Raw genomic sequence first — 23367 nt, 5'->3', positions numbered from 1 at the left:
TTAGGTATAGAATCAGCGAATGATTCACTTTCAGAAGATTTCTTCTTTGCAGGTCCTTTCAGAACTATTTTTCTTTGTGGATCTTTTGAAAAGGGAATCTTGTATGCATCCTTTCTTAAAATTATTGGAACAAAGAATCTGAAGCATGCCAAAGCTTCAGTGTGGTCTACACAAAAGAATGCGTGCTCCTTGGGAAATGCTGACCTACTTTTGAATTTTAAAAAAGAGAACATGTACATAATGCCAATATTAAAAACACTACTCAGAAAACTGATAACTAGTGATAAAAAAAATCGTCCTTTTTTTGATAGACTACATTGAACTTAGAGCTAAGGGTTAAAATGCAGGTGTTGCTTTTTTATTTCTTTCCTACTTTGTCTTTAGTTTTTAAAATTTCATTTAATTACTTTACAGTGACTCTTTACTCATCATCACAAACCCTCATCATTTTCACTTTTGGGGATGATATTGGGAATATTTCTTAATGCTTTGATATGTGTGTTTCCAGATCTTTTTCTATGTTATAACAAATAATTTTAGATCAAATAAATTAACAGTTTTGGTTATTTTTAACAAAATGGTATTGCAGAGCACCATTTTTCTTTTTTCACTTGGTGTTTCTCAGATATCTTTCCATATTGGTATCTTTTTCATCGTCGCCTTATACCACATTGTAGAGTGTTATAATTTATTCAGTCACTTTACTAACGATGGGTACTCATGTATGTTCTTTATTGAGTTTTTGCTATTAGAATCAACAGTGCAGTGAACATTTTTATGTATTTTTGCTCAAATATTTGTGTATTTCTGTTGAATAAATTTCCAGTAGAATTTTCAGATCATTGTTCAATTTGATAATCATTGCTAAATTGCTTTCCAAAAAGGCTATGCTAATTCTAACATCCACCAACTATTTGTATGAAAACTTTCAACATTTAAATATATTAGAAGTTTTTTAAGTGTGGTCTTTATATTTGCTTTTTAAATTTTTATTTTTTAATTAATGGATTTTATTTTCGGAGCAGTTTTTAGACTACAAAAAAATTGAAATGATAATCTTTTGACAGCAAAATTTCTACAAATATGTAAAACAAGGTTTTTTCCTTGACATTAATTTAGTCCACATAGAGAAATCATTTGTCTATTGGCAAAAAAGGAAAAGCTCATACTCCCTTCTCTTTAGCAGCTCATATAATTTCTGTGCTTAAACTTCTTATTGAAAGGTATTTGTAAATAAAATAGCCATGTTATGTTTGATATTTTTATACAATGGCAAATTTAATATGGAAATAAATTTAAAATTATTTGTCATTCATCCATGAAGACCATATATAAAAATGATATATTTTGTGCCATTTTATTTTAATTTACAGCTTTAGACAATGAAACCAAAGACTGTCTTCAGAATACATATAACCTGAATAATGTGCTGGCAGGCGTGATTTGTCGGAGCAACAGTTGCCATAATGATTCAGTGTTTTTGCAGGTATATACACCCACACAGTACTTTTCACTTAATACTTGTTCTCCCTTCTTTATTTTCAGATCAAAATTGATAGTATCTATCGTAAAATGCTAACTTACAGTTAGCTATCGTAAAATGCTAACTTACAGTATTTTGCTGGCATAATACTGCATGATTAGGTACAGTTCTTGCCGTTGATAAATTTAAGAACTGGTTGATCGCACATGTACTGCTGTTTCAAAGTTCTAGAGAAAGGAAGCTTATCCACGTTCAGCACTATTACTGTAAGAAAAACAAATCTACCTTATAACTGCTTTGACTTATAAACACAGATATCAGCATTTTGAGATATAAGCTTTCACATTAAATTACAATTGGAGTTGACACCTTGTCTCAATCTGTTGAGGAAACATTCTACAAAAAATGAAGCTATTGATTTGGTCTTATTTAGCATAGACTCAAAGCTCTTACACTCATAATATTTTATTGAGCCTAATATGCAACTATAAGATAGAAAAGTATTGTCAATTAAACTGACATGCAATCTTAAAAGTGGTAAAATGTGAAAAAGTATATATGTTTTACAATTGATGGAATATATATGTATATATGTATATAAACAAATATATATATACACACACACATATATATACATATGTGTGTATATATACGTATATATATACATATATACATATATATATATATATATATATATATATATATAAATTTCAACTTGCATATAAGTTTAAGAGATTGAGTGAACCAGGTTGATGACAGCTCTGTTTAAGACAGAATGTATAAAAATGTTTTTAGTAGTCTCATTACTTTGTGTTAAAAAAAGAGAGAAAGAGAACCATTTTAAGAAATGGAAAAGTTCTTGCTCTAAACTCTTGTCTCATAAAATGGTAGCATGCTCAGAATATGCACAGGAGTCCATTTTTGTGAGCATGCAACGTTTTTATGTGTTTGTATTCATTACTGTTTTCTTATTCTCAGTGCATTCAACTTCTGCAGAGGTTAACATATAATGTGAAAATTTTTCATTCTGGTGCCAATATAGATGAACTAATCACATTCCTGATAGATCATATGTGAGTATGCAACCAAACATGTAACCAAATAATCTATTGGTTTATTTTTAAAATAAAACCATGTAATAGTTCAATTTTTTAGTTTTTTCCGACTTTTTAAACTGAGTGAGTCTGACTCTTATTTATATTTAGATAAGTTTAAGGATCAAATGGTGTAAAACAGCTTTAATTTTCATAGCAAAACTTTATCAGATTAATTCACTTGAACAGAAAAAATTGACACTGAAAGTTGTAGGTTTATATTTAATCCTGATAGGAGAATATACTGATGAGATAGCACATGGTCACTGACAATTATTTCCATGTTTCTATGCTGCAGTTGAATAGGATCATTTAGTGTCAAAACATGAACTACATGGGCAATACTATTCAAAGCTTTATCTTCACATGTAAATCAGATTTTTCATTTTGCATTCAAAAAGCAATTTAAATATGTAAATTACTATATAATTTTGAGTAATTTAGAATGAATTTAATGCGTTTGTCTTTTATTATTTTTCTTAAAACAACAGTCAATCTTCTGAAGATGAGTTAACAATGCCTTGTCTAGGATTATTGGCAAATCTTTGTCGACACAATCTTTCTGTTCAAACATACATAAAGACTTTGGTAAGAAGTTTGTTTATAAAGTGTTTCTTTCTTGTTTTGTGATGGGTTCTGTGCTTAAAGAAAATGTTATCTTTTTCTTTTAAATAATTTTAACAAGAATTCTTATGTCTCCTCCAGCTGACCCATCAAAGTTAACAAAAAATCAGATTGACATAAATAACCTGAAGTATTCCAGCCTTCAAATACTGTATTATATTTTAGACAATAAGTTAAGGGTTAATACAAATGTTAAATACTAAAAGTCTTCCTTCTCCATAGCATCCATTATTTGTTGTATTGAATAATATAAGAAAAAGTCATTTATTTTGTGCTGAGAGAAGGGGGGCAGATCATTAGCAATCCTATTTACCTCAGTCTTGTATTTCTGCAAAATCAATGGCAACTCCATTAGAAAGATCCTTGAGTAAATGCCTAGCATCAACTACCAGTACTTGTGATAAGTGAAGGCATACTAACTAGGTTAACTGACCCACCATCGGAAATACAGTAAATCAAGAAAGTTTATTGATTGTTTAAGGTACTTTGAAAACAGTCCCCCTGCTGTGCAATTTTCAGTATTACATGTTTAATTTTAAATTAAACAACATCTCATTTGTTCATGTGCTGGATTTTTCTGACCTAGTCTTACTTTGGAGGTAAAGGTTATTTTGAGCCACAGAAGTGTTTGAGAAAGGTAAACGTTCACTCATAACCCCGTATCTAAATACTGCTCTTCTCTAAAATTGTATATATCTACTCGTATACCACTGTAAGCAATATGTGAAAGTACCATCTTACTCCTTGAATCATCTCTTGAGTTGATAAAGATATTTAATAAAAGTTTACCTACTCTGTGCAAGATATACTTTCTGAACCAAAACATAAAACTTACAATTTTTCATTCTAATTTATTTAAAAATTTTTTTCTTCCTCAGAATAATGTGAAATCTTTTTATCGTACTCTTATAAGCTTCTTGGCCCATAGTAGTTTAACTGTGGTTGTGTTTGCACTTTCAATATTATCCAGTTTGACATTAAACGAAGAGGTTGGGGAAAAGGTAAATATGATTTTTTATTATTAATAAAATTCTGGAATTTATCTTTTCTGATGTTTTAAATGTCATTGAAGATCTTTATTAAGTTTTAGGATGGTGTCAACTTAAACTTTTTTTGTATAACATACTTTCCCTAATTTATTTTCAAGCTATTCCATGCTCGAAACATTCATCAGACTTTTCAACTAATATTTAATATTCTCATAAATGGTGATGGCACACTAACCAGAAAATATTCAGTTGATCTACTGATGGATCTCCTTAAGAATCCTAAAATTGCTGATTATCTTAGCAGGTATGGCTCTCTTTGACAAATTTTAAGAACCCCCCCCCCCCTTTTTTTAACCAAGATGTGTTTGTGATAAATAAAACTGCCTTTTTATTTTTAGTAAACTTGAATTCTGTTTTATGATAGACTAAATCAAAATATTTTGATGTGCTTTATTCCTATTATTTTTTCTTTCCTGGCCTGAAATGTAAAAGTATAACAAAGGTGTGTGTGTGTGTGTCAGTCTCTTTTTAGATGAAAAAGGCTGTGTCGTTCTCCAAAATGTACATATCTTGATTAATTTGTTTCAAAACCAGTTAAATCTTGAACATTATGATTTTTTGAAAGAATATTTTTATTATAAGAACATTCATGTCAGTGTGTCTTTCTGTGTTTTTTTCTTTTGTGTATGAAAAATAGATGTTTTCTTCTTTGGGAAAACAGATGTTTTCACTGTTGTGTTATAAGGTAAAAATGAGAACACGTTTTTATGTGTCTATTCTATCTCAGTGGCATTTCACGTGATCATTTATGTTTTGAGATTGGTTAGTAACTGTTTTCCAAAGACCTCATGGCCTTTTTGCATCTCAAGTTAAATTTTCCCAGTGCCTAAGCCGCTTTGTGGTCCTAAGCTGGAAAATTGTTGTAATTGCTTCAAAGAGTTCATGAATCATTCAGAAACAGGAAAACATTTATTGGGGGATGAGAGGGGGTGTTAGTAGAGGCAGGGATATGAAAGACATAGTCCCTAATCTTTAAGGAACATAGAATCTGGAAATTAAAAACACAAAAGCTAAGCACTAGGGCAAGGTTATCTATCCACTACTCATGGTTAACTGATACTTTGCAAAACCAGGAAGCACTCACATTGGCATATCATTTTTTCTTTTAAGCATCAGTCAATAAGAGAACTGTCTTCCAGAATGCCTTCCCTTTACCTGCCCTCTCTTTATCTGTTCCAAGAATCCTCCAAATGTATTCTCATCTAATACTCATTCTGGCCACCAAATAGTGCTTATTTAACAGCTTCGGAGTAAACAGAAAAATTATTTCGGATATACCTCTCAAAGAGGACAGAAAGATAATCTGACTTAATATTATTAGTAGGTGGTCGCTTAATCACTTACATCTCTGTTCCATCATCTATTTTCTCTCTAGCCTAGATCCCCAGTCACCTCTGGAAAGAAAGTTATGTTTGTGTTTTCCTCTTATTTATCTGCTCTATCATTTAGCAAAACATTACTGAATCTGTTTCAAAGTCTACCTTAATGGCTGGGTACCTAATCAAAGCTTGAGAAAAAAATCTCACCCTATGAATTTGTATGCTACATATTCATGATTTCTAACTTTATCTGGGCAACACCTCTTATATTTATTCCCAGTCAGCTTTCTTTCACATTTTCAACAGTGGCTCTTTCAAATATTTTACTTCTTTCCTCTTGCCACTTTTTAATCAGGAGATGATCTTATCTTTGTTTCACAGAAAAAACAAAACGGAATCCCATCTAATTGGAGTTCCCTCAAATCTGGTCTCCTGAACAACTAGTTACCTGTGTTTATACCAATTCACACTTAGTGCCCTACTGTTTCACTCATAAACATATCCTAATATTCTATGCATTGTCTCATTCTGTGCTATCTCCATCAGTTTCAGTTAACTCCTTTGGCTTATACATAAGCTCAACTTTCAACTTTTCCAACAATTTGTCCCTTTTAAAATTTGTGATCTGCTATTGCATTCAAGGTGAATATCCATATTCTCAGTATAGCAATCCAAAATCTGGTCCCTGGCAACCTCAGTCTTACTACTTCACATTTTCTTTCTTATGTACTTTTGTATAATCATTTCAGACAATATATAGAACCACCAACTTGCTACAAGTACCATTTCATGTATCCATGTGCTGTTTCTTCTGAAGAGCTTCCTCTGATAGGCTGGAATACTTTCTTCTTCATATGTCTGACTCCTGTTTATTCTTTAAGATTCAGGTCTGGGAAGCCTCACCTGATCAGGCCTGTCCCACTGAGTCTGGTTTTGATACCCATCCTGTTTATAGCATTCTATATATTTCTTCATTATAGCATTGTATTTTACATTACATTAGTTTATTATTTTATGTCTTTCTGCCTCCATCCTTAAACTGAGTTCTCCTTCAGGGCTTATTCCAAATCCAGGATGTACCAATCACATAGACTATAATGTGAGTGGTACCTCTAGTACCTTTTAGTGTTGTGTAGCACAGGGCCCTACTCCTTATTTCTATATCTGGAGAGCCAAATTTAATGTCTGCCAATTGTAGATGCTTTATAAATAAGTAGCTTTTTAATTTATTAGAATATTCATGTTCTTTCAATTTTTACAATCTTTAAAAGAAGGGAATTGAGGTACAGAAAGTTTCAATGATTTTATTTATTGCCATAAGTCATTCTTCTTTCACTGTTTAGTAAATGACAGAGCCAATATCATAATAGAATATCATAATAATAGAATGTTTCAAATTTTAAGTGTAAAGACTTTTGTATTAGAAGCTCAAAATAGATAAAAGAAAAGACACTTAAATTTTATGTTAATTTTGTACATAAATCTGTTTTGATGTTTCAATTCCTTCTCATTTGATATGTATTTCTATTTCAAACCTAGGTATGAGCACTTTTCTTCATGTCTTAATCAAGTATTAGGTCTTTTTAATGGAAAGGATGCTGATTCTTCTTCAAAGGTATATAAAACATGACTTTTTGTTTTTCACTTTTTAAAAACTATCATGTGAAGAAAAATCTTAAGTGCACAGAAATCTCTGAATTTTTACAAACGGAACACAGCCATATAACCAGTGTCTAGATCAGGAAACAGAACATTACCAATATTCTAAAACCCTCTTCGAATCTTGAATCTTTGTACACTGGTACATTCCCTTTGGAAAACTGTTTTATGGTATCTGCTAAATATATGTATACTATATGACACAGCATTTCCACTTCTAGGCACATAGCCAAGACAGACATGTCCGTGAGCTCACCAAAAGACATGTAGAAAATGTTAAACAAATAGAAAATGAAATTTTTTAAATGATACCATTTACTGAGTTTTAAAAATGTCAAATGCTTAAGGGGATAAATCCAATAAAACATGTATAAGGCCTCTACTCTGAAATTACAAAACATTGAGGAAAATAAAAGACCTAAATAAATACAGATATACCAAGTTCATAGATTGCAAGAATTTATAGTATTAGGTCAGTCAAAATCACAGCAGGTTTTATTGGTTTTTGTTTCTATATTTATTTTATTTTGGTGTATGTGGAAATTGGGAAGCTGATTATAAAATCTGTATGGTTACACAAAGGTCCAAAAATAACCATGGCTGTCCTGAAAAAAAAAGAACAGAATTGGAGGACTTACGATACTACCAGATATACTTAATATAAAGCTGCAGCAATAAAACAGTGCAGTATTTTCATAAGAATAGACAGCTAGGCCCATGGAACAGTGCAGTCCAAAATCAAACCCATAGTTTATGGTCTTCTGATTGATAACAGTGCAGTTTTAGAAGTGTGATCTTTTCAATAAATGACACTGGGTCAGTTTAATATCCATATTGGAAAAAGCTGAATTTTGATCCCTACCTCACACGAAATGTGAAAATCAGATCCAGAAAGATTGTAGATCTAAATGTGAAAGGTAAAACTGAACTTTTAGAAGAAACATATAGCAGAATATCTTTTCAGCTTTGGGGTCGACGAAGATTTTCTTAAACAGGAAACAGCACCAACTATACAGGAAAAATGTTGATAAGTAAGGCTACATTAAAATTAAGAGCTTCTGTTCATGAAAAGACCATCAATAAGAGACTAAAAAGGCAATTCACAAAGTGGGTAAAGTTATCTAGAGTACATATATCCAACAAAGTACTCTTATCTAAAATATTTTATTTAAAAACTTGTACGTAGAAGTCTGAAAAAAACACTGAACTCAGTAGCTAACCTAAACAGAGAAAACTTGAATTGTTCAATAAATATGAAATGGTTGCTTAACTTTATTAATATTCAGGGAAATGAAAAATTTAAATGGTAATGCAATACCACTATACAATCACCAGATAATTCAAATTAAAAAATAGGAATAATTTTAAGCATAGATGAGAATGTAAAAAATGTATGTGTCCCCATAAGCATGGGCTGGAAAATTGGTCCAATGACAGTGAAAACTGGTGTTATCTACTAACATTGGACATATGCATAAACCAGGACCCAACAATTCCACTCTTAAGTATTTTCCCCAAAGAAATGAAATACGTATGTTCACCAGAAGACATGCAAAACAGCAGTATTGCTCCTAATAGCCAAGTATTAGAAACACCCAACTGCCATCAGCAATGGAATGGGCAAAGAAACTGGTGTATTTATCCATTGGAATGCAGTCATGCACCGCTTGATGATGAGAGCATTTTCTGAGAAATGCATCATTGTACGAACATCATAAGTACTTACACAAACTTAAATGGTGTACCCTACACACGTAGGCTATGTGGTGTAGCCTGTTGTTCTAGGCTGCAAACCCATACAGCATGTCGTTGTACTGAATACTGTAGGTAATTGTAATACAGTGGTATTTCTGCATCTTTAAATATCTATAAACATAGAAAAGGTACAGTAAATATGTGGTATAAAAGATAAAAATTGGTACACCTGTGGAGGGCACTTACCATGAAAGGAACTTGCGGCCTGGAATTGCTTTTGGCGAGTCATTGAGTGCGTGGTGAGTGAATGTGCAGGTCGAGGACTTGCTGTGCACTACTGTAGACTTTATAAATACTACACTTAGGCTGCACTACAACATAAAACAACACGAGTCTACATCAACCACAAGAGAAAATGATGCAATCAAGAGATGCTCTAAGCATGAAGCGTGACTCTGCTGCTGGCATAACAGCATGCTCTTTTACAGCAAACTTTTATTCGTAAATAGAAAGAGTACACTCCAAAATAATGACTTAAAAGTATAGTACAGTAAATACATAAAGCAGTAACAGTCCTTTATCGTTATCAACTTTGTGCACTGTACATAAGTGTGTGTGCTCTACTTTTATACAACTGGCAGCACAGTAGGTTTGTTTACACCAGCATCACCACAAACACACGAGGAGTGCATTGCACGCTGACATTAAGACAACACTTAGTGATAGGAATTTTTTAGCTCCATTATAATCTTACAGAATCCCCATTGTACAGGTGGTCTGTTGTTGACTGAAATGTCATTATGTGGAGCATGACCGTACAGCACTGAAAATGAGTGAAATGCAGCTGCATGCAACAATATGGATGAATCTCACTAATACAAGGCTAAGCTAAAGAAACCAGACAGAAAAGTATACACTACAAGATTCTGTTTATAAGAGTATATAAAGTTCTATATGATTGTTTAATATAAACTGGTAAGCTGATTGAAGAATTTACGTGGAAATGCAAAGATCTAAGAATAGCTCAGATAAAATTAATCTGTGGTGTCAGATACCTGGCCGGTACATGGAGGAGTGGTTGGGGCATTATCTAGGAAGGGATGCAAGTAGGTTCTGGAGTTTGGTAGAATTCTCTTGATCTGGTTCCTAGTTGCACAGGTGTGTTCACTTTGGGAAAACCATCTAGCTTTGCACTAGTGCTTGATTTGTTTATTTCTCTGCATGTTATACTTACAAAGTGTACTTAAGAAAGTGTTTTCTTGTATGTGCATAAGGTATCACTGGTAAGATAAAGAAGAATCTAGTTGCATTGCTTGCTACCAGGGAGTGTAGCTAGAGGTCAGACCGGTACCTTTGAATTTGGAATCAAGTGAATGTACTACCTATTTAAAAACAAGTGCTACAATATATTTAAAAGAGAATAAATCAAATATTGTTATCAGTTTTTACATAATAAATGTTAACAGACTGAATTTATTAAAATCAGATATCAATCAGATATCAAGTCAATTAAAACACAAATCCCAATTATATATGTCACTTACAAGAAACAGATAAAGGTTGAAAATAAATGAATAGGCTAAGAGATGACAAAAAAAAAAATTTATGATAGGTTGGCAGTATATGAAATAAGGTAGAATTTAAATTAACAGCTAATAAACAGGTTGATATGTGATGTTATGTTACGTATTGGTATAAGGCCCAGTTTTTAAAGTAAGGAAGAAATGAGATAGGCTAGTGGAGCTAAAGGGCATAAAGCTGACAGTGCAAACATCATATAGAAGTCGCCATTCTTAAGGTTTTAACGCTTTAGAATGCCACTTTTAAACATTACCCTAAAATGTGCTTTATAGCAATTCTTGCATCTTAGCATGACAGCAAGTGTTAATTACTGATTTTATTAATTTTAAAAACAAACACATTAGTGCTTTAAAAAAAATTAAGTCCTGTAGAAGGCATATAATATTAGTTGAAATTGCCCTTCCTTTTTTGGCTCTCACAGTAACCATCATTAACAAATTTCTTTGAAACTTTCTGGAACCTATTCACACATTTTGAAAAATAATCCCAAAAGAAAAATTGGAAGCTGCATTTAATCTTTGTTTTAGAGTATTTTCTTTAAAAATGTATGTCATTTTCAGCTTCATCATTCAATTGCTTTGTGCATTAAATTGACGTTTAACGAAGACTTTGTATTGCACAGGTTTTAGAATTGCTTCTTGCCCTCTGTTCAGTGACTCCGCTGCGCCACGTGCTCACCAAGATGCTATTTGAACAGTCTCCATCCGGCAACACTGCGCTGGGAAGCCGTTCTAAGTGTTTAGAACCTACTGTGGCTCTACTGCGTTGGGCAAGCCAACCTTTGGATGCATCAGACAACTGTTCCATTTTAGCATTGGAGTTGTTCAAGGAAATATTTGAGGTAATATTTGACAATTTGACTTTTTTACTTTTATGATTCTCAATGAAGAGTTTGTTTTCAAAAATGTTCGTAATAAACTTCCAGTCATTCATGCATTTTAGGAAAACTCCATTACTAGACTCCCTACCATTCAGCTACTGAATTTCTTTTTCCTGGCAAAGTCGCAAATGTTAGTTTTTTACTTTTTTTTCACTGACTAGCTTATATATGCGCCTTTCAGTGTAATAAGTAAAGGTTTATGATTTGTACGTTTTGTTGTTCTATGACTGTATTTCTTGAAATAGTCACGTTTCTCCACCTCAGTAGATACTGCTGGCTTTATCAGCCTGGTAAGTGGATTAATACAGGAAGCTTGGGTTCAATCAGTAAAAGGGAGTGGAGCATGCCAGACACTTCTAGGCTCTTAGGATACAGACAAAAATTCTTTCCATTGAGGTCATTACATTCTAGTTGATTTTATTATCAGGGTCATTTAGGGTTCTCTACTATTCTCCCTGTTTTGATACCCATTCTGCCTACTCCAGTGTCTTCCTAGAATCTTACCCCTCTCCTGAATAGATCCTATGCACAAACAAAAATGTGTATGGCTGATTAAATATACTATTAAGTATTAATGCAGAAGGTATTTTTTCTGTTTTATGTTGGTCTTGACTGTTAATAATCAGTTTTAGCATTTAAAAAGCCCTTAGAGATTCTTGATGGGAATTATTTGTGGTTGTAAAATAAGTATTAAGACATGTCTATTTAATTATTGTAATTACATTTAGCATAGTCAGGATATTTGTTTTCAGTAAATATTTTTAATTTAGAATAATTTTTAAATCACAAATGTAGTCCATTTTAAAAAGCATTGTTTGTAGTTAATTAACCGAAAACCTTATTGTTCCATTTGAGAAAAAAAAAAGTCATCATAGCCCTCAAAACTGGATAAAAGGGTAGATTTTAAATAGGACACACAGATCAATAAACGATTCAAGTAATTATACACACTGAAAGAACATTGCAGCTCAGTGATGACTATTTCTGCATTCTGTATTTCATCTTTATTTTTGTTTTTGATAATTGGTGGTGGTTAATACTCCAGGATGTCATAGACACGACTAGCAGTTCCTCCGCTGACCATTTTGTGACCCTTCTGCTGCCTACCATCCTTGATCAGCTTCAGTTCACAGAGCAAAATTTAGATGAGACCTTAATAAGAAAAAAATGTGAAAGGATGGTCAAGGCCATTGAAGTTTTGTTAAATATCCTTTACTGTATAAACATGGAAACTAAATAACCACTCTTTTTTTTTTTTTTTCTAACGTATTTACTGCCTTTTTGTCTTTATTTGTAATTTTGTCATTTCTCATGCTGGTATCTATTCAGAATTATTGAACGGAAGATCTAATTATTAAACTATAGAGCTAATTCTCAATGAAGAATTTCTATAAAAGTTATTCAGACTTTTTTTTCCTTGTTTTTCTGTGCAGAACTTTTAAGCTAAGGAACATTTTCAGAAACGCTTTTTAAACTTGACTTGGATATTTTTATCATAATTTGAGATTAGGAGATATGTTCTGCAATAACTGCCCTGTTACTCTCTTCTGCTGCTAATTGCTGTCCCTGAATGATTTATGGTGCCATCTTTGGTTGAGTGTATCAGAGAATAAAGAAATACTAGTAGAGGTGTCATTATTTTAGCTCAGTCTTTTAGCTTGTGTTTTAAAAACTGGTCTCCATAAATGTTTTAATAAAGATGAATTTACAGTTGGTTATAAAAAGGACAAATATTATCAAGACAAATGAATTAATTTCAAAACAGAATACATTGAGTACAAATAGTGTCAATGCTTAACTTCCGTATAATGATTTTCTTAAGTCTTGTATTACTTTTTTGTTTTTAGATTAGCTGATTATAAGTTGCTAGGAATTCCAAATCACAATTTTATAATACTTCATTAATGCTTTTTTTATTATCAGTAAGGAGCCACTATATTTCAGCCAGATCTCTTACGTTTACCCGGTCAGGTGTCTTTGTGTTTCAGAGCAACAAGAATTTGCTCAACTTTGTCCTGCCTTAGAGCAAACTCCGTATCTGTTTAATCTCCTGTGTTGCTGCTGCTTAATTTTCCTCTTTTTTAGAGCGGTGATTCTTAATCTTGGATATGAATTAAAATCACCTGGAGAACATTTTAAAAATACTGACACCTGAACAATTGAAGTAATATGAAACCCTAGCAGGGAGGAGTTCCCAGTGATTCTAACATCCAACCAAAGTTGAAAACCATTGCTGTGGAGACCATGATTACTTTGCTTGACCTCAGAGATATCTGTAAGGTATCTGGGCATTCTCTCATTGAATGGTACCAGATTTGACTGTTTTTTCAATGATAGATATTCAAAATAACTTACAATATACAAAGTATGAGAAAACAACTTCCTTTAGTTCAACAAATATTTATTGATCCATTGTGATACCTGCTAACAATTCTCTGTTGTACTTTTGGTGTCAGTCCATTTCTTGCCACTTACAAGTCACATAAATTCTCTGAGCTCTAATTTCTTAATGTCATTGAGCTAACGTAACAAAAGTTACACTGAATTGCAGTGATGAGATAATTTGTATGAACTCATCCTAAATGCTGTAAAGTGCTATACAAATGTAAGGGTTTTTGAGAATCTTTTGTTTGTGTCCCTTAACAAAACTTACCTCTGTGTGGAGATGATACTCTGAAAATACACATTGCAAAAATTCTGACTACTATCAAATGTGCCACTCTAATAGAACAACAGTTTAAATATGGCAAGATTGATCTGGGGTTTGGAACAAAGGTAGCAGATTCAGAACTGTGGTAAGTATGTGAAATCCAAATTGCAAAATGGTTAAGACCAAACTTAACAAAAATCAAAAAATGTAGTGATTCTTATCTTTTTTGGAGGCTCATCTTTGGGTGTGTTCCATTAACTCAAAGTGTAGCAGAGAATTAAAAATACTTTCATAATGATTTTTAGAAAAGTTATTCAATTCATAAATAACATGTTTCTAAACAAATATATTATTAACGTGATTTGTTTTTCATTGCTTAGGTTGTTTTGTTTTAATTTATTATGATTGTGTAAGGATCTTTTATACTCCCAAACATTTCATTGACTCAGTAATTACTTTTATGCTCATTTAATTTTATATTTTCAAGTAAAAAAGCATGAAAAAACGGGTAATTTTTATTACAAAGAAATCAGTCACTGCAGAAGGTTTCCTAAATACAGACTTCTCTTCTACTTTAGTATGTCAAGACTTATGGTTAAAGGTGGATTTTCACTGATAGTAACATTGTTTTATCCTCTTCCTCCTACATGAATTAAGTCCATCTAAGAATCCTTTATTGAGAACTTGCTAAATGCTAGACACTACCATATGTTCCATTTTCCATAAATATAATTATCAGTGATTTTGCTGCTTAATAACAAGGATTAGCTCTGTTTACTCTTTTATACTCCCTTTCAGGTATATGGCTGACAACGTGGCTTCATATAATAAATTCAGTAAATATTAGGTATTTTTTTGTTGCCTGAAGTTGCCCTCTATTGTTGATATTTAAATTGGTCATGTTGTCAATGCTGCTAGTAATTTGAAGCAGTAACTAGAAGCATGGTGGCATTTGAGAGCAGAAAAAGAAACACTGTCTAAACTTTTGCCAGTTCTCATTGGGTGTTGGGTTAAAAGGTTAGTCTCTACTATGATATTTTTACTTCTCAAAAGAAACAATACTTTATCTTCTTGGTTTAAAAACAATAATGTTGGTTTTTCATTTTCTTTAGCATTGTGGATATTCAAAAGCTCTAAGCAATTTTTGACTTATTAATTTAAATGTGACTTCTTTTTAAAGCAAACTTGCTGCTGATGTAATTTTGAAAACTCTTGATTTGATGAATAAAGTTAAACAATTTGTTCCTGGTATGGAAGTAAGCTTCTACAAAATCCTTCAGGTGAGTTTAAACTCTTCAAATATTGAAGTTTATTCATACGTAAATGCTCCCCAATGTGTTTCTGTTTTAATAGTCCTAATTTTTAGAAGATGATTTTCTTAGACTTGGCATTCAGAAGAACGTTTAAAGTTGTTAACTGTCTTATGTAGCTCCAGTATTCTCACTACACAGTTATTTTACATAGTGTTGCAGGATCGGAACCTAAGTGCTCCTGGTGCTACTGGACAGAATGTTCATGATAGCGGTGCCTCCTCAGCATTTTTGTGTGTGTGTCCTATTTCACATTAAAGAGTATGTGCAGAAAATAACTCAAAAATTTTGATGATAGTAGCCAAATAATAGCTCTAGATGTTTATCTCGATATCCACAAAACCTGATTTATAATAGATTTTTAACAAACATGTGAATTAAGTTACTATAATAACAAAGATGACTGATTCCTCTACAGACAGGGTAGAAGCCAAAACTGAAGTCTTAGCCGGGGCCCGCTTGTACGCTTTGAGAGCATAATGCTTAAGAGACGGGGTTCAGATGTTGACTCCACCACTTACTTGTCAGTGCAGACTTAAGCAAGTTGTTTTCACCTCTCTGAGCTCCAAGTTCCTGACTACGAAGTGGAAATAATGATCTCCCTCCATGGGAGGAGTGATGGAGGGTTACCATGGAGGTGATGAAGAAGGCCAGCTCTTATCACGGTTCTGTGGCATTAGATTATATTTGAGTACCCAAGACACTCACCATTGTAAAATATTGATAGTTATAAAGGATTCATGTTTTAATATTTTTCTCTGTTAACTTACTCAATTTAAAAATTGAGTCAAACTGATTTTATGTCAATTCTTAGGAGGTGTTTTTCAAAATAGGTGATTTGGGCGTATAGTACTAATGTAAAATATTTATTGACATAAAGGGCTTATGATACTTTGAGTATAATTGTTCCAGTCACTAAATTAAAATTTTTGTTGCATTAATTTGAATTTTACTTTTATATTTTACTTTAATTTGGAAATGATTAGCCAGTTTTTCTTTTAGCCAGTTTTTCTTTTAAATGGTAGCTAGCAAAATAAAACAATAGTTAAAAACATCAGTTGTGGATGATATTTTAAATTCATCAAAATATTTAAGACGTGATTTTCATAAGTACAGTCAAAAGCATTCAAAAACTTAGCCAGATTTTTTAAGCTGGTGCCTGTATTGATTGCTAAGACAGTTATAACAAGGTAAAGACTAATAAATACCATCAAACATCAGATAGAAACACTTTAGAATTTGACTAGAATTATTTTATGATTTAGCTGCCTTTATTCACCTTATTCTAAAAGAACTGACATTATTTATTCTTTCTGCCTCTTATTTTCTGGTTTCTGATTTACTTAGGATCCACGCCTGATTACTCCCTTGGCTTTTGCTTTAACATCAGATAACAGAGAGCAAGTACAGTCTGGTTTGGGAATATTACTGGAAGCTGCTCCACTGCCAGATTTTCCTGCTTTAGTGTGAGTTATAATCATTTGCAGTGTATCTCTTCTACTGCTGGAATATCCTGCTGTGTTTCTTTCGTAGGCCTCAGTTATGGATAGATTACGAAATTAGTGAATCGAAGACTTCATTGTAATACCGTTTCCCCGAAAATAAGACCTAGCCAGACAATCAGCTCTAATGCGTCTTTTGGAGCAAAAATTAAAATAAGACCGGGTGTTATAGTAAAATAAGATCGGGTTTTATTTTAATTTTTGCTCCAAAAGATGCATTAGAGCTGATTGTCTGGCTAGGTCTTATTTTCAGGGAAACACGGTAGTAATTTTTCAAGTGATTAAAAATAAAATTGATTCCAACTGAAAAGAAATGCTAGATCCAGATGGTTAGATATGTTACCCAGATACTACGTCCCTCTGTCTCTCACTGCCTCTTTTCCATGTAGTAACTTCTGGGTTAAGTGTATGTCCTACCAATTCAGTTTCTCTCTAAAAAGAGCTTTTCCTTCCCAGTGGTCTAAGTGGTAAGTCTAAGCATCACTGGCATTGACCAGATCTGGGTCATTTGTCAAGGAGTGGGCCTTAGCAAATGCTAGGGGTTTAGCTGTGAGAACTACATGGGCTGGAGGTTGGGAGTTGGGGAGGTGGGGGCAGCTGGGTGGGGGGTGGGAGGGTTCCTAAAGAAAAACTCTGTGTTTTTATTAGGAAGTGAAATAGATAATGGCCAAGCAGAACTATCCACTATACTCATTAATTTTAAACATTAAGAGGATATTTATAGTTATGTTTGAAAAAACAGATTCTCATAGTTGTCTGCAAACTAAATGATTGACAAAATGTCTAGTAGGGTTCTACTTTAATTTTTACTTTAAGTGGTTTACATAAATGTGTTTGCAAAAGTAGTTTGAGTAAACTGAAGCAGTGGTACATAGGTAAGACTTTTCTACATTCCAGGGGTCAGCAAACTATAGCCAGCAGAAAGGAGCCTGTTTTGATAAATCAAGTTTTATTAGGCTAAGGCCACATCCATTCATCGTCATATTGTCTGTATTGTCTGTGTCTACATTCAGGCTATGACATCTGGGTTAAGAAGTTGTAACAGAGACTATATAACCCTCAAGCCTAAAATACTGCTTTGTCCTTTAAGAAAGTTTGGTAACCTCTGCCATTTCTATTTAACTGACTTAGGAAACACATTTTTCAGAATTAATATTTTAAGTAGTCATAAATTAAAAGATAAAGAACTATTGGAAACAAGACCTAGAGACCACATAATCAAAATTCCCTTCAGTTTATAATACATATTTTTAAAGAAATAAATGGACAAATAGGGAATGTCTCAACTCACAAGATAGAAATGGTCTGTAAAGCTGCTTCATTTTATGGTGGCCTGTTTGCTTCTGCTGTGGTAATCTGACATGAAACAAAACCTCCACACTTCAGAATGGAAAGCTTCAGCTTCACTGAAAGTGGAAATCTCATCTTCTGCCATTGTATGTGAGGCCTTCCCATCATTTTACTGTCTTGGTGGTGCCTGTCTTACTTGTATTGTATAATTTTCTCTTTGGACACTATCTCAGGTGTCCATTTGTATCTATGTATGCCTTCATTTACATTATCTTAAGACAGTTTAATAAGGTAAAATATGCTGGATGGACGCTTAGTAGATTTTGTGTTTATTTCATTTAAACATTTAACAAACATCTGGTGAGGGCCACCTACCTATGTGCTAGGCTGTCATCCAGGCATTTTGGATATTGCAGTTAATTAGACAGGGTGCCTTCTGCCATGAGGTTTACATTCTAGTTGGGAGACAAGTTCAAAGAAATATATGTTATAATATGTACGTTATTATGGGTGGAGGGACCTCTCTGAGGAAATGAATTTGAACTGAGACCTGATGATGAAAAGGAGCCAAGACTATGCAGATTGGTGGGAAAAGCCTTCAGGGTAAAGGAACAGCTTGTACACAAGCCTTGAGACAAGAATAAGACAGGATAACTGTAAGGAGCAGAATGGAAGTCGGTTGGTGAAAACATACTGAGTGAGAGAGGGAAAGGGTGAGGGACATGGGTAAAGGCCAGCTGATGTTGTGCATGGTAAGAAGGATGTTCTTATTGCTACCAGTAACATTTTCCTTAATTTTTGCAAATAATCCACACTCACAAATTAGTTCCAGTACCTCCAAACCAGAAGTGGAGTTGTCTTTATAAAGGGTTGTAAGTGGGAAAGAGTTTTCTCTAGCAAATTGAGGGTATTTCCCAAAATCCTACTTCATAGAATCGAAGATTATTTCAAAAATATTTGAAGACTTTTTCCCAAAAGACCCATTCTAAAAGATTCCCTAATTTTGTACTAGCTGTGCCTTTTGTTCTATTTTTATGTAATTATTTCTTTTTGATTCTCATCTAGACTTGGAGAAAGTATAGCAGCAAACAATGCCTATAGACAGCAGGAAACAGAACATATGCCCAGAAGAATGCCTTTGCAATCATTAAGTCACAGTTTTCCAACATCAGTAAAATGTTTAACTCCTCCACTTTTGAAAGATAGAGTTCCTGGATTGAATATTGAAGAATTAATAGAGAAACTTCAGTCTGGAGTGGTGGTAAGTGATAAAGAACCACTAAAATGGGATTCTGCTCGGTACATACTAATAAACATAATACCAGCCCTGATTATAACATCTATTTCAATAACTTTAGATGCAAATTTGATCGTTGAAACCTTCTTTTAATGTAACAATATTCTGGAAAGCTTGGGAATAAAGTAAGAAAACATCAACCATAAAATTCCTATATTTTAACACAGCTATCATTCTTTCCCTAGTCTTCCAGCCAGGCCACCCTCCCCCACACCCTCAGCTTGAGAAATATATTTTAAATTCTCACAAGTATTCCAAATTTTACCCAGATTTTCTTCTGCAGTAGCTAGGTTTGTGAAATGTTTGTGAACTGCCTGCTAAGGCGTTTATTTATTTTCACTTGGTACTCATCAAGTTTTGATTATTTAATTTTATAATAGGCATTTTTTTAAAATTTTGTCATGTGTTAAAATTTCCTGATTTTTGCCTTTGTTGTATTAAAACCTAGGTAAAGGATCAGATTAACGATGTGAGAATATCTGACATAATGGATGTATATGAGCTGAAACTGTCTACATTAGCTGTGAGTACAGGCTTTTTTAACTGTATGTAACCATTAAGCTTTCATAGATGTTTTCTGGTAAATGAAGAAGCTTCATGGTATTTTTTTTTCAATAGTCCAAAGAAAGCCGGCTACAAGATCTCTTGGAAGCAAAAGCTCTAGCCCTTGCGCAGGCCGATAGACTGATTGCTCAATATCGCTGTCAAAGAACTCAAGCGGAGACCGAGGTGTGTACAATATAGACTACATCTGATTAGTGGAAAAATACATGAAGTAAAACATGTACAAAATGTTAGTTATATCTTTCTTGCTCTGATTGAAGTAAATTATCCTCAGCACTTAATACGACTCCCTCCATCTTGAAAGCCTCTTGCCTTTAATTTTGGTTACACCATAATCTTCTTGTTTTCTTTCTACCCTGATAGATTTTTATAAATTTGTTTTTCAATTACAATTGACATACTGTATTATATAGTTTCAAGTGTACAGCATAATGATTAGATATTTATATGCCTACGTAGTGATCGCCCTGCTAAGTCTAATTCCCATCTGATACCATAAATACTTATTACAATATTATTGACTATATTCCCTGTGTTGTACTTTACATCCCTGTGACCTTTTTCTGTCACTGGCAGTTTGTAGTTCTTAATCGCTTTCATCTTTTCACCCATCCCTCTAACCCCGCTCCCATCTAGCAACCATTAATTTGTTTCTGTATCTATGAGTTTGTTTGTTTTTTGTTTGTTTCGTTTGTTTGTTTTTTTTGTTTTCCTGTATCCTTTATGGACTTCTTTTTTCTCCATTCAACTTTTAAATGTTGGGATTTCCCAGCATTATGTTCAAAATTCCCCACCCCTTTTTTTTTACTTAAGTATAGTTGGCATACAATATTATTTTCAGGTATACAATATGGTGAATCAACATTTATATACCTTACGATATAATCGATAATCGCACTAAGTCTGGTAACCATCTGTCACCTTGCAAAGTTATGCAAATCAAAACCACAATGAGATACCAACTCACCTGTCAGAATGGCTATTATCAGAAAGGTAACAAATAATAAGTGTTGGCAAGGATGTGGAGAAAAGGGAACTTTTATTCATTGTTGATGGGAATGTAAATTGGTGCAGCCACTGTGGAAAACAATATGGAGGTTCCTCAAAAAACTGAAAATAGAACTGCATTTTGATCCAGCAATTCCACTTCTGGGTATTTATCCTTTTCCGCTTTTTAGGTGGTCCACAGTTGCAATCATTACCAGAATGTTAATGCCCTCAGTTTTATATGGTGAGCCCATGTCCTTTTTTCTAAGCATTAAATGCTTCCTGTATAGCTTCATTTAAATATATAGCAAATACTTCAAACTCAACCAACGCTGAATTCATCACCCTCCCTTTTTAAAAATTTATTCTTTTTTGTATATGCCCTCTACTGTTCTTAGAGTTTTCCAAACATGGAAATCACACAGTTACAATTAGTCACTCACCAAGTCCAGTTGATTTTACCTAAACATTACTTTTTTTCTGCCTTGTCTCTGTTCTTGCCACTATTTGCTACGGGTCAAGTCCTTTCCATTTTCTGTATGAATCACAGCAGAGCCTCTTATTAGTCTTTCTACCTTCAGTCTGGTGCCCTCTTCTCAGCCATCAACTATATACTGCCAAAGTCATCTTTCTTTTGTATTTAGTGATACCTTCTCTTCCACTCCCACAGTGATCCCTGAGGCCGAAATCTGATCCTATCACTTCTGTGCAGAGCATTCTTCAGTGTCTCCGAAGATAATTTAAATTCCTTGGCACACGAGGATTCTAACTACTTTTCATGCCACATCTCTGCATTTCTGTACATTCTCTGAAGTCAACCATATTAGATTACTTTGCAGTTTCTGAAGCTTGACGTACTCTTATGTTTCCCTGTTCTTGCACTTGTTCTTCCATGTCCGGAACACCTTTTCCTCTCTAACTCTTAATAATCCTTCAGATTTTAATTTAAATACTTTCATTTCTCAGTAAGCATTCTCTGGCCTTCTCCTTCCCACATGTTTGTTTGTTGATTCTTCCTCTGTATATCTTCCCTGTGCTTACCTCTTTATAACTATCGACATAAGAAACACCTAATCTGGACATAATTTTTAGAAGAGTTTATCTGAGCCAAACTGGCAACAATGCCAGGAAGCAAGATCTCAAATGCTCTGGAGAATGCTCTGGAGAATGACAGATTTGTGGTTTCTTTCATAACTTTAACATAAGGGAGATTATATGAAGATGGTAGAAAACAAAGTACAGGATAGTCAATAGCATTATGTGCTCTTTTCTGGGTGGTTATGCCTAGACAGGTCTGAAAAAGAACATTAATCTGGCATTTCAAAGATGTGTTAACCTCCATGCACAGGAACAATGGACAGAGCTTGCTTAAGGCAAAGATAAACCTTTTACTAAAGAAGTTATATGCTTGGGGTGTAACCAACCACCCACCAGGACCTGCCCAGTTAAGAATTTATAATCAGGTCACCGTGTGAGGTAACTTTCTGTCACTGAACTTGTCAGATTTATTGCAGAACCCCTTTTTCATCCACATAGCACTTCTCAGACTGTGTAAAATTTGTATGACCCCAGCCCCACCCTTGAAGTCAGAGTCTGTTTCTGAATCTCCACACCCCAACACAGTATTTGACTTTTCACATGGTACATGCTCAGAAAGTATGGTGCTGTGCTATGTATGTATATGTACATAATGTACACATGAGTGAGAACTTTGTAATGAATTATAATAAAGTTGTTTGACTTTTGAAAGAGGCTTTAAAATCAGTGACAAGTAAAATACCTTTTCAATCTTCAGAGTAAAGGTATTCTAAAAAGATATAAATATAACCATATTTTTTCCTTTTTTCCTTATTTTAACATGAATTCACTTGTCTTAACTGATGGTATATTGAATTTATCATAAATTCCAATAAATAAAATTAGTGATATTAAAATCATTTTTTCTCTCCCTTCTCATAGCACATTCTTATAGTCTATGCCAATTGGATATGTCTTACATTTTATTGGAGAATTTAGTGTTTTATCCATATTATTGAGAAGACTTTTTATAAATTGGAAATTACTGCTTTACAGACTCTGTCATAAAAACAGAAGGGCTTAGATTTCATCTGGCATTTCAATATAAGTAGTATTTTGGGGGACAAAAGTCGGGGAAGTCCACTTTTTATTTTAGTTACTGTCTTGCTTCTGTAATATTTCATGTCGGAAATACTTTCATATTGAATCTAGATTTACTGATTGTACTAACTTAATTTTAAGTGTTACTTAAGCATCTGTGATATAGTTAAGATCTTACTCTTAATTCTTACCTGAAATGGGAAAACTGATATGTGCAAACTTCGTGGTTTAGTATTGATGGCTAGCCCCAAGGATCATACCTTTT

The 23367-nt window shown here is 33.4% G+C and overlaps 1 protein-coding gene across 1 annotated transcript in view; it reads left to right on the top strand.

Moving 5' to 3' along the window:
- The window catches only part of CIP2A (cellular inhibitor of PP2A), a gene marked incomplete at its 5' end in the record, with an annotated part of 35507 nt that overhangs the window by 4307 nt on the left and 7833 nt on the right, over window positions 1–23367 (top strand). The window contains 14 exons of the mRNA XM_081068422.1: window positions 1374–1486; window positions 2462–2556; window positions 3069–3165; window positions 4080–4202; window positions 4349–4494; window positions 7109–7184; window positions 11127–11345; window positions 12430–12601; window positions 14050–14179; window positions 15215–15314; window positions 16692–16810; window positions 19202–19397; window positions 19882–19956; window positions 20052–20162. Coding sequence (XP_080924548.1) covers window positions 1374–1486; window positions 2462–2556; window positions 3069–3165; window positions 4080–4202; window positions 4349–4494; window positions 7109–7184; window positions 11127–11345; window positions 12430–12601; window positions 14050–14179; window positions 15215–15314; window positions 16692–16810; window positions 19202–19397; window positions 19882–19956; window positions 20052–20162 — 1772 coding nt within the window. The remainder of the gene's footprint in view (window positions 1–1373; window positions 1487–2461; window positions 2557–3068; window positions 3166–4079; window positions 4203–4348; window positions 4495–7108; window positions 7185–11126; window positions 11346–12429; window positions 12602–14049; window positions 14180–15214; window positions 15315–16691; window positions 16811–19201; window positions 19398–19881; window positions 19957–20051; window positions 20163–23367) is intronic.

This window comes from Rhinolophus hipposideros (genome assembly GCF_964194185.1).
Source record: "Rhinolophus hipposideros genome assembly, chromosome: 2".
In the NCBI taxonomy this organism is placed as follows: domain Eukaryota; kingdom Metazoa; phylum Chordata; class Mammalia; order Chiroptera; family Rhinolophidae; genus Rhinolophus; species Rhinolophus hipposideros.
Note: the sequence above shows the minus strand (reverse complement) of the source record. Positions and strands in the feature narration are given on the sequence as shown.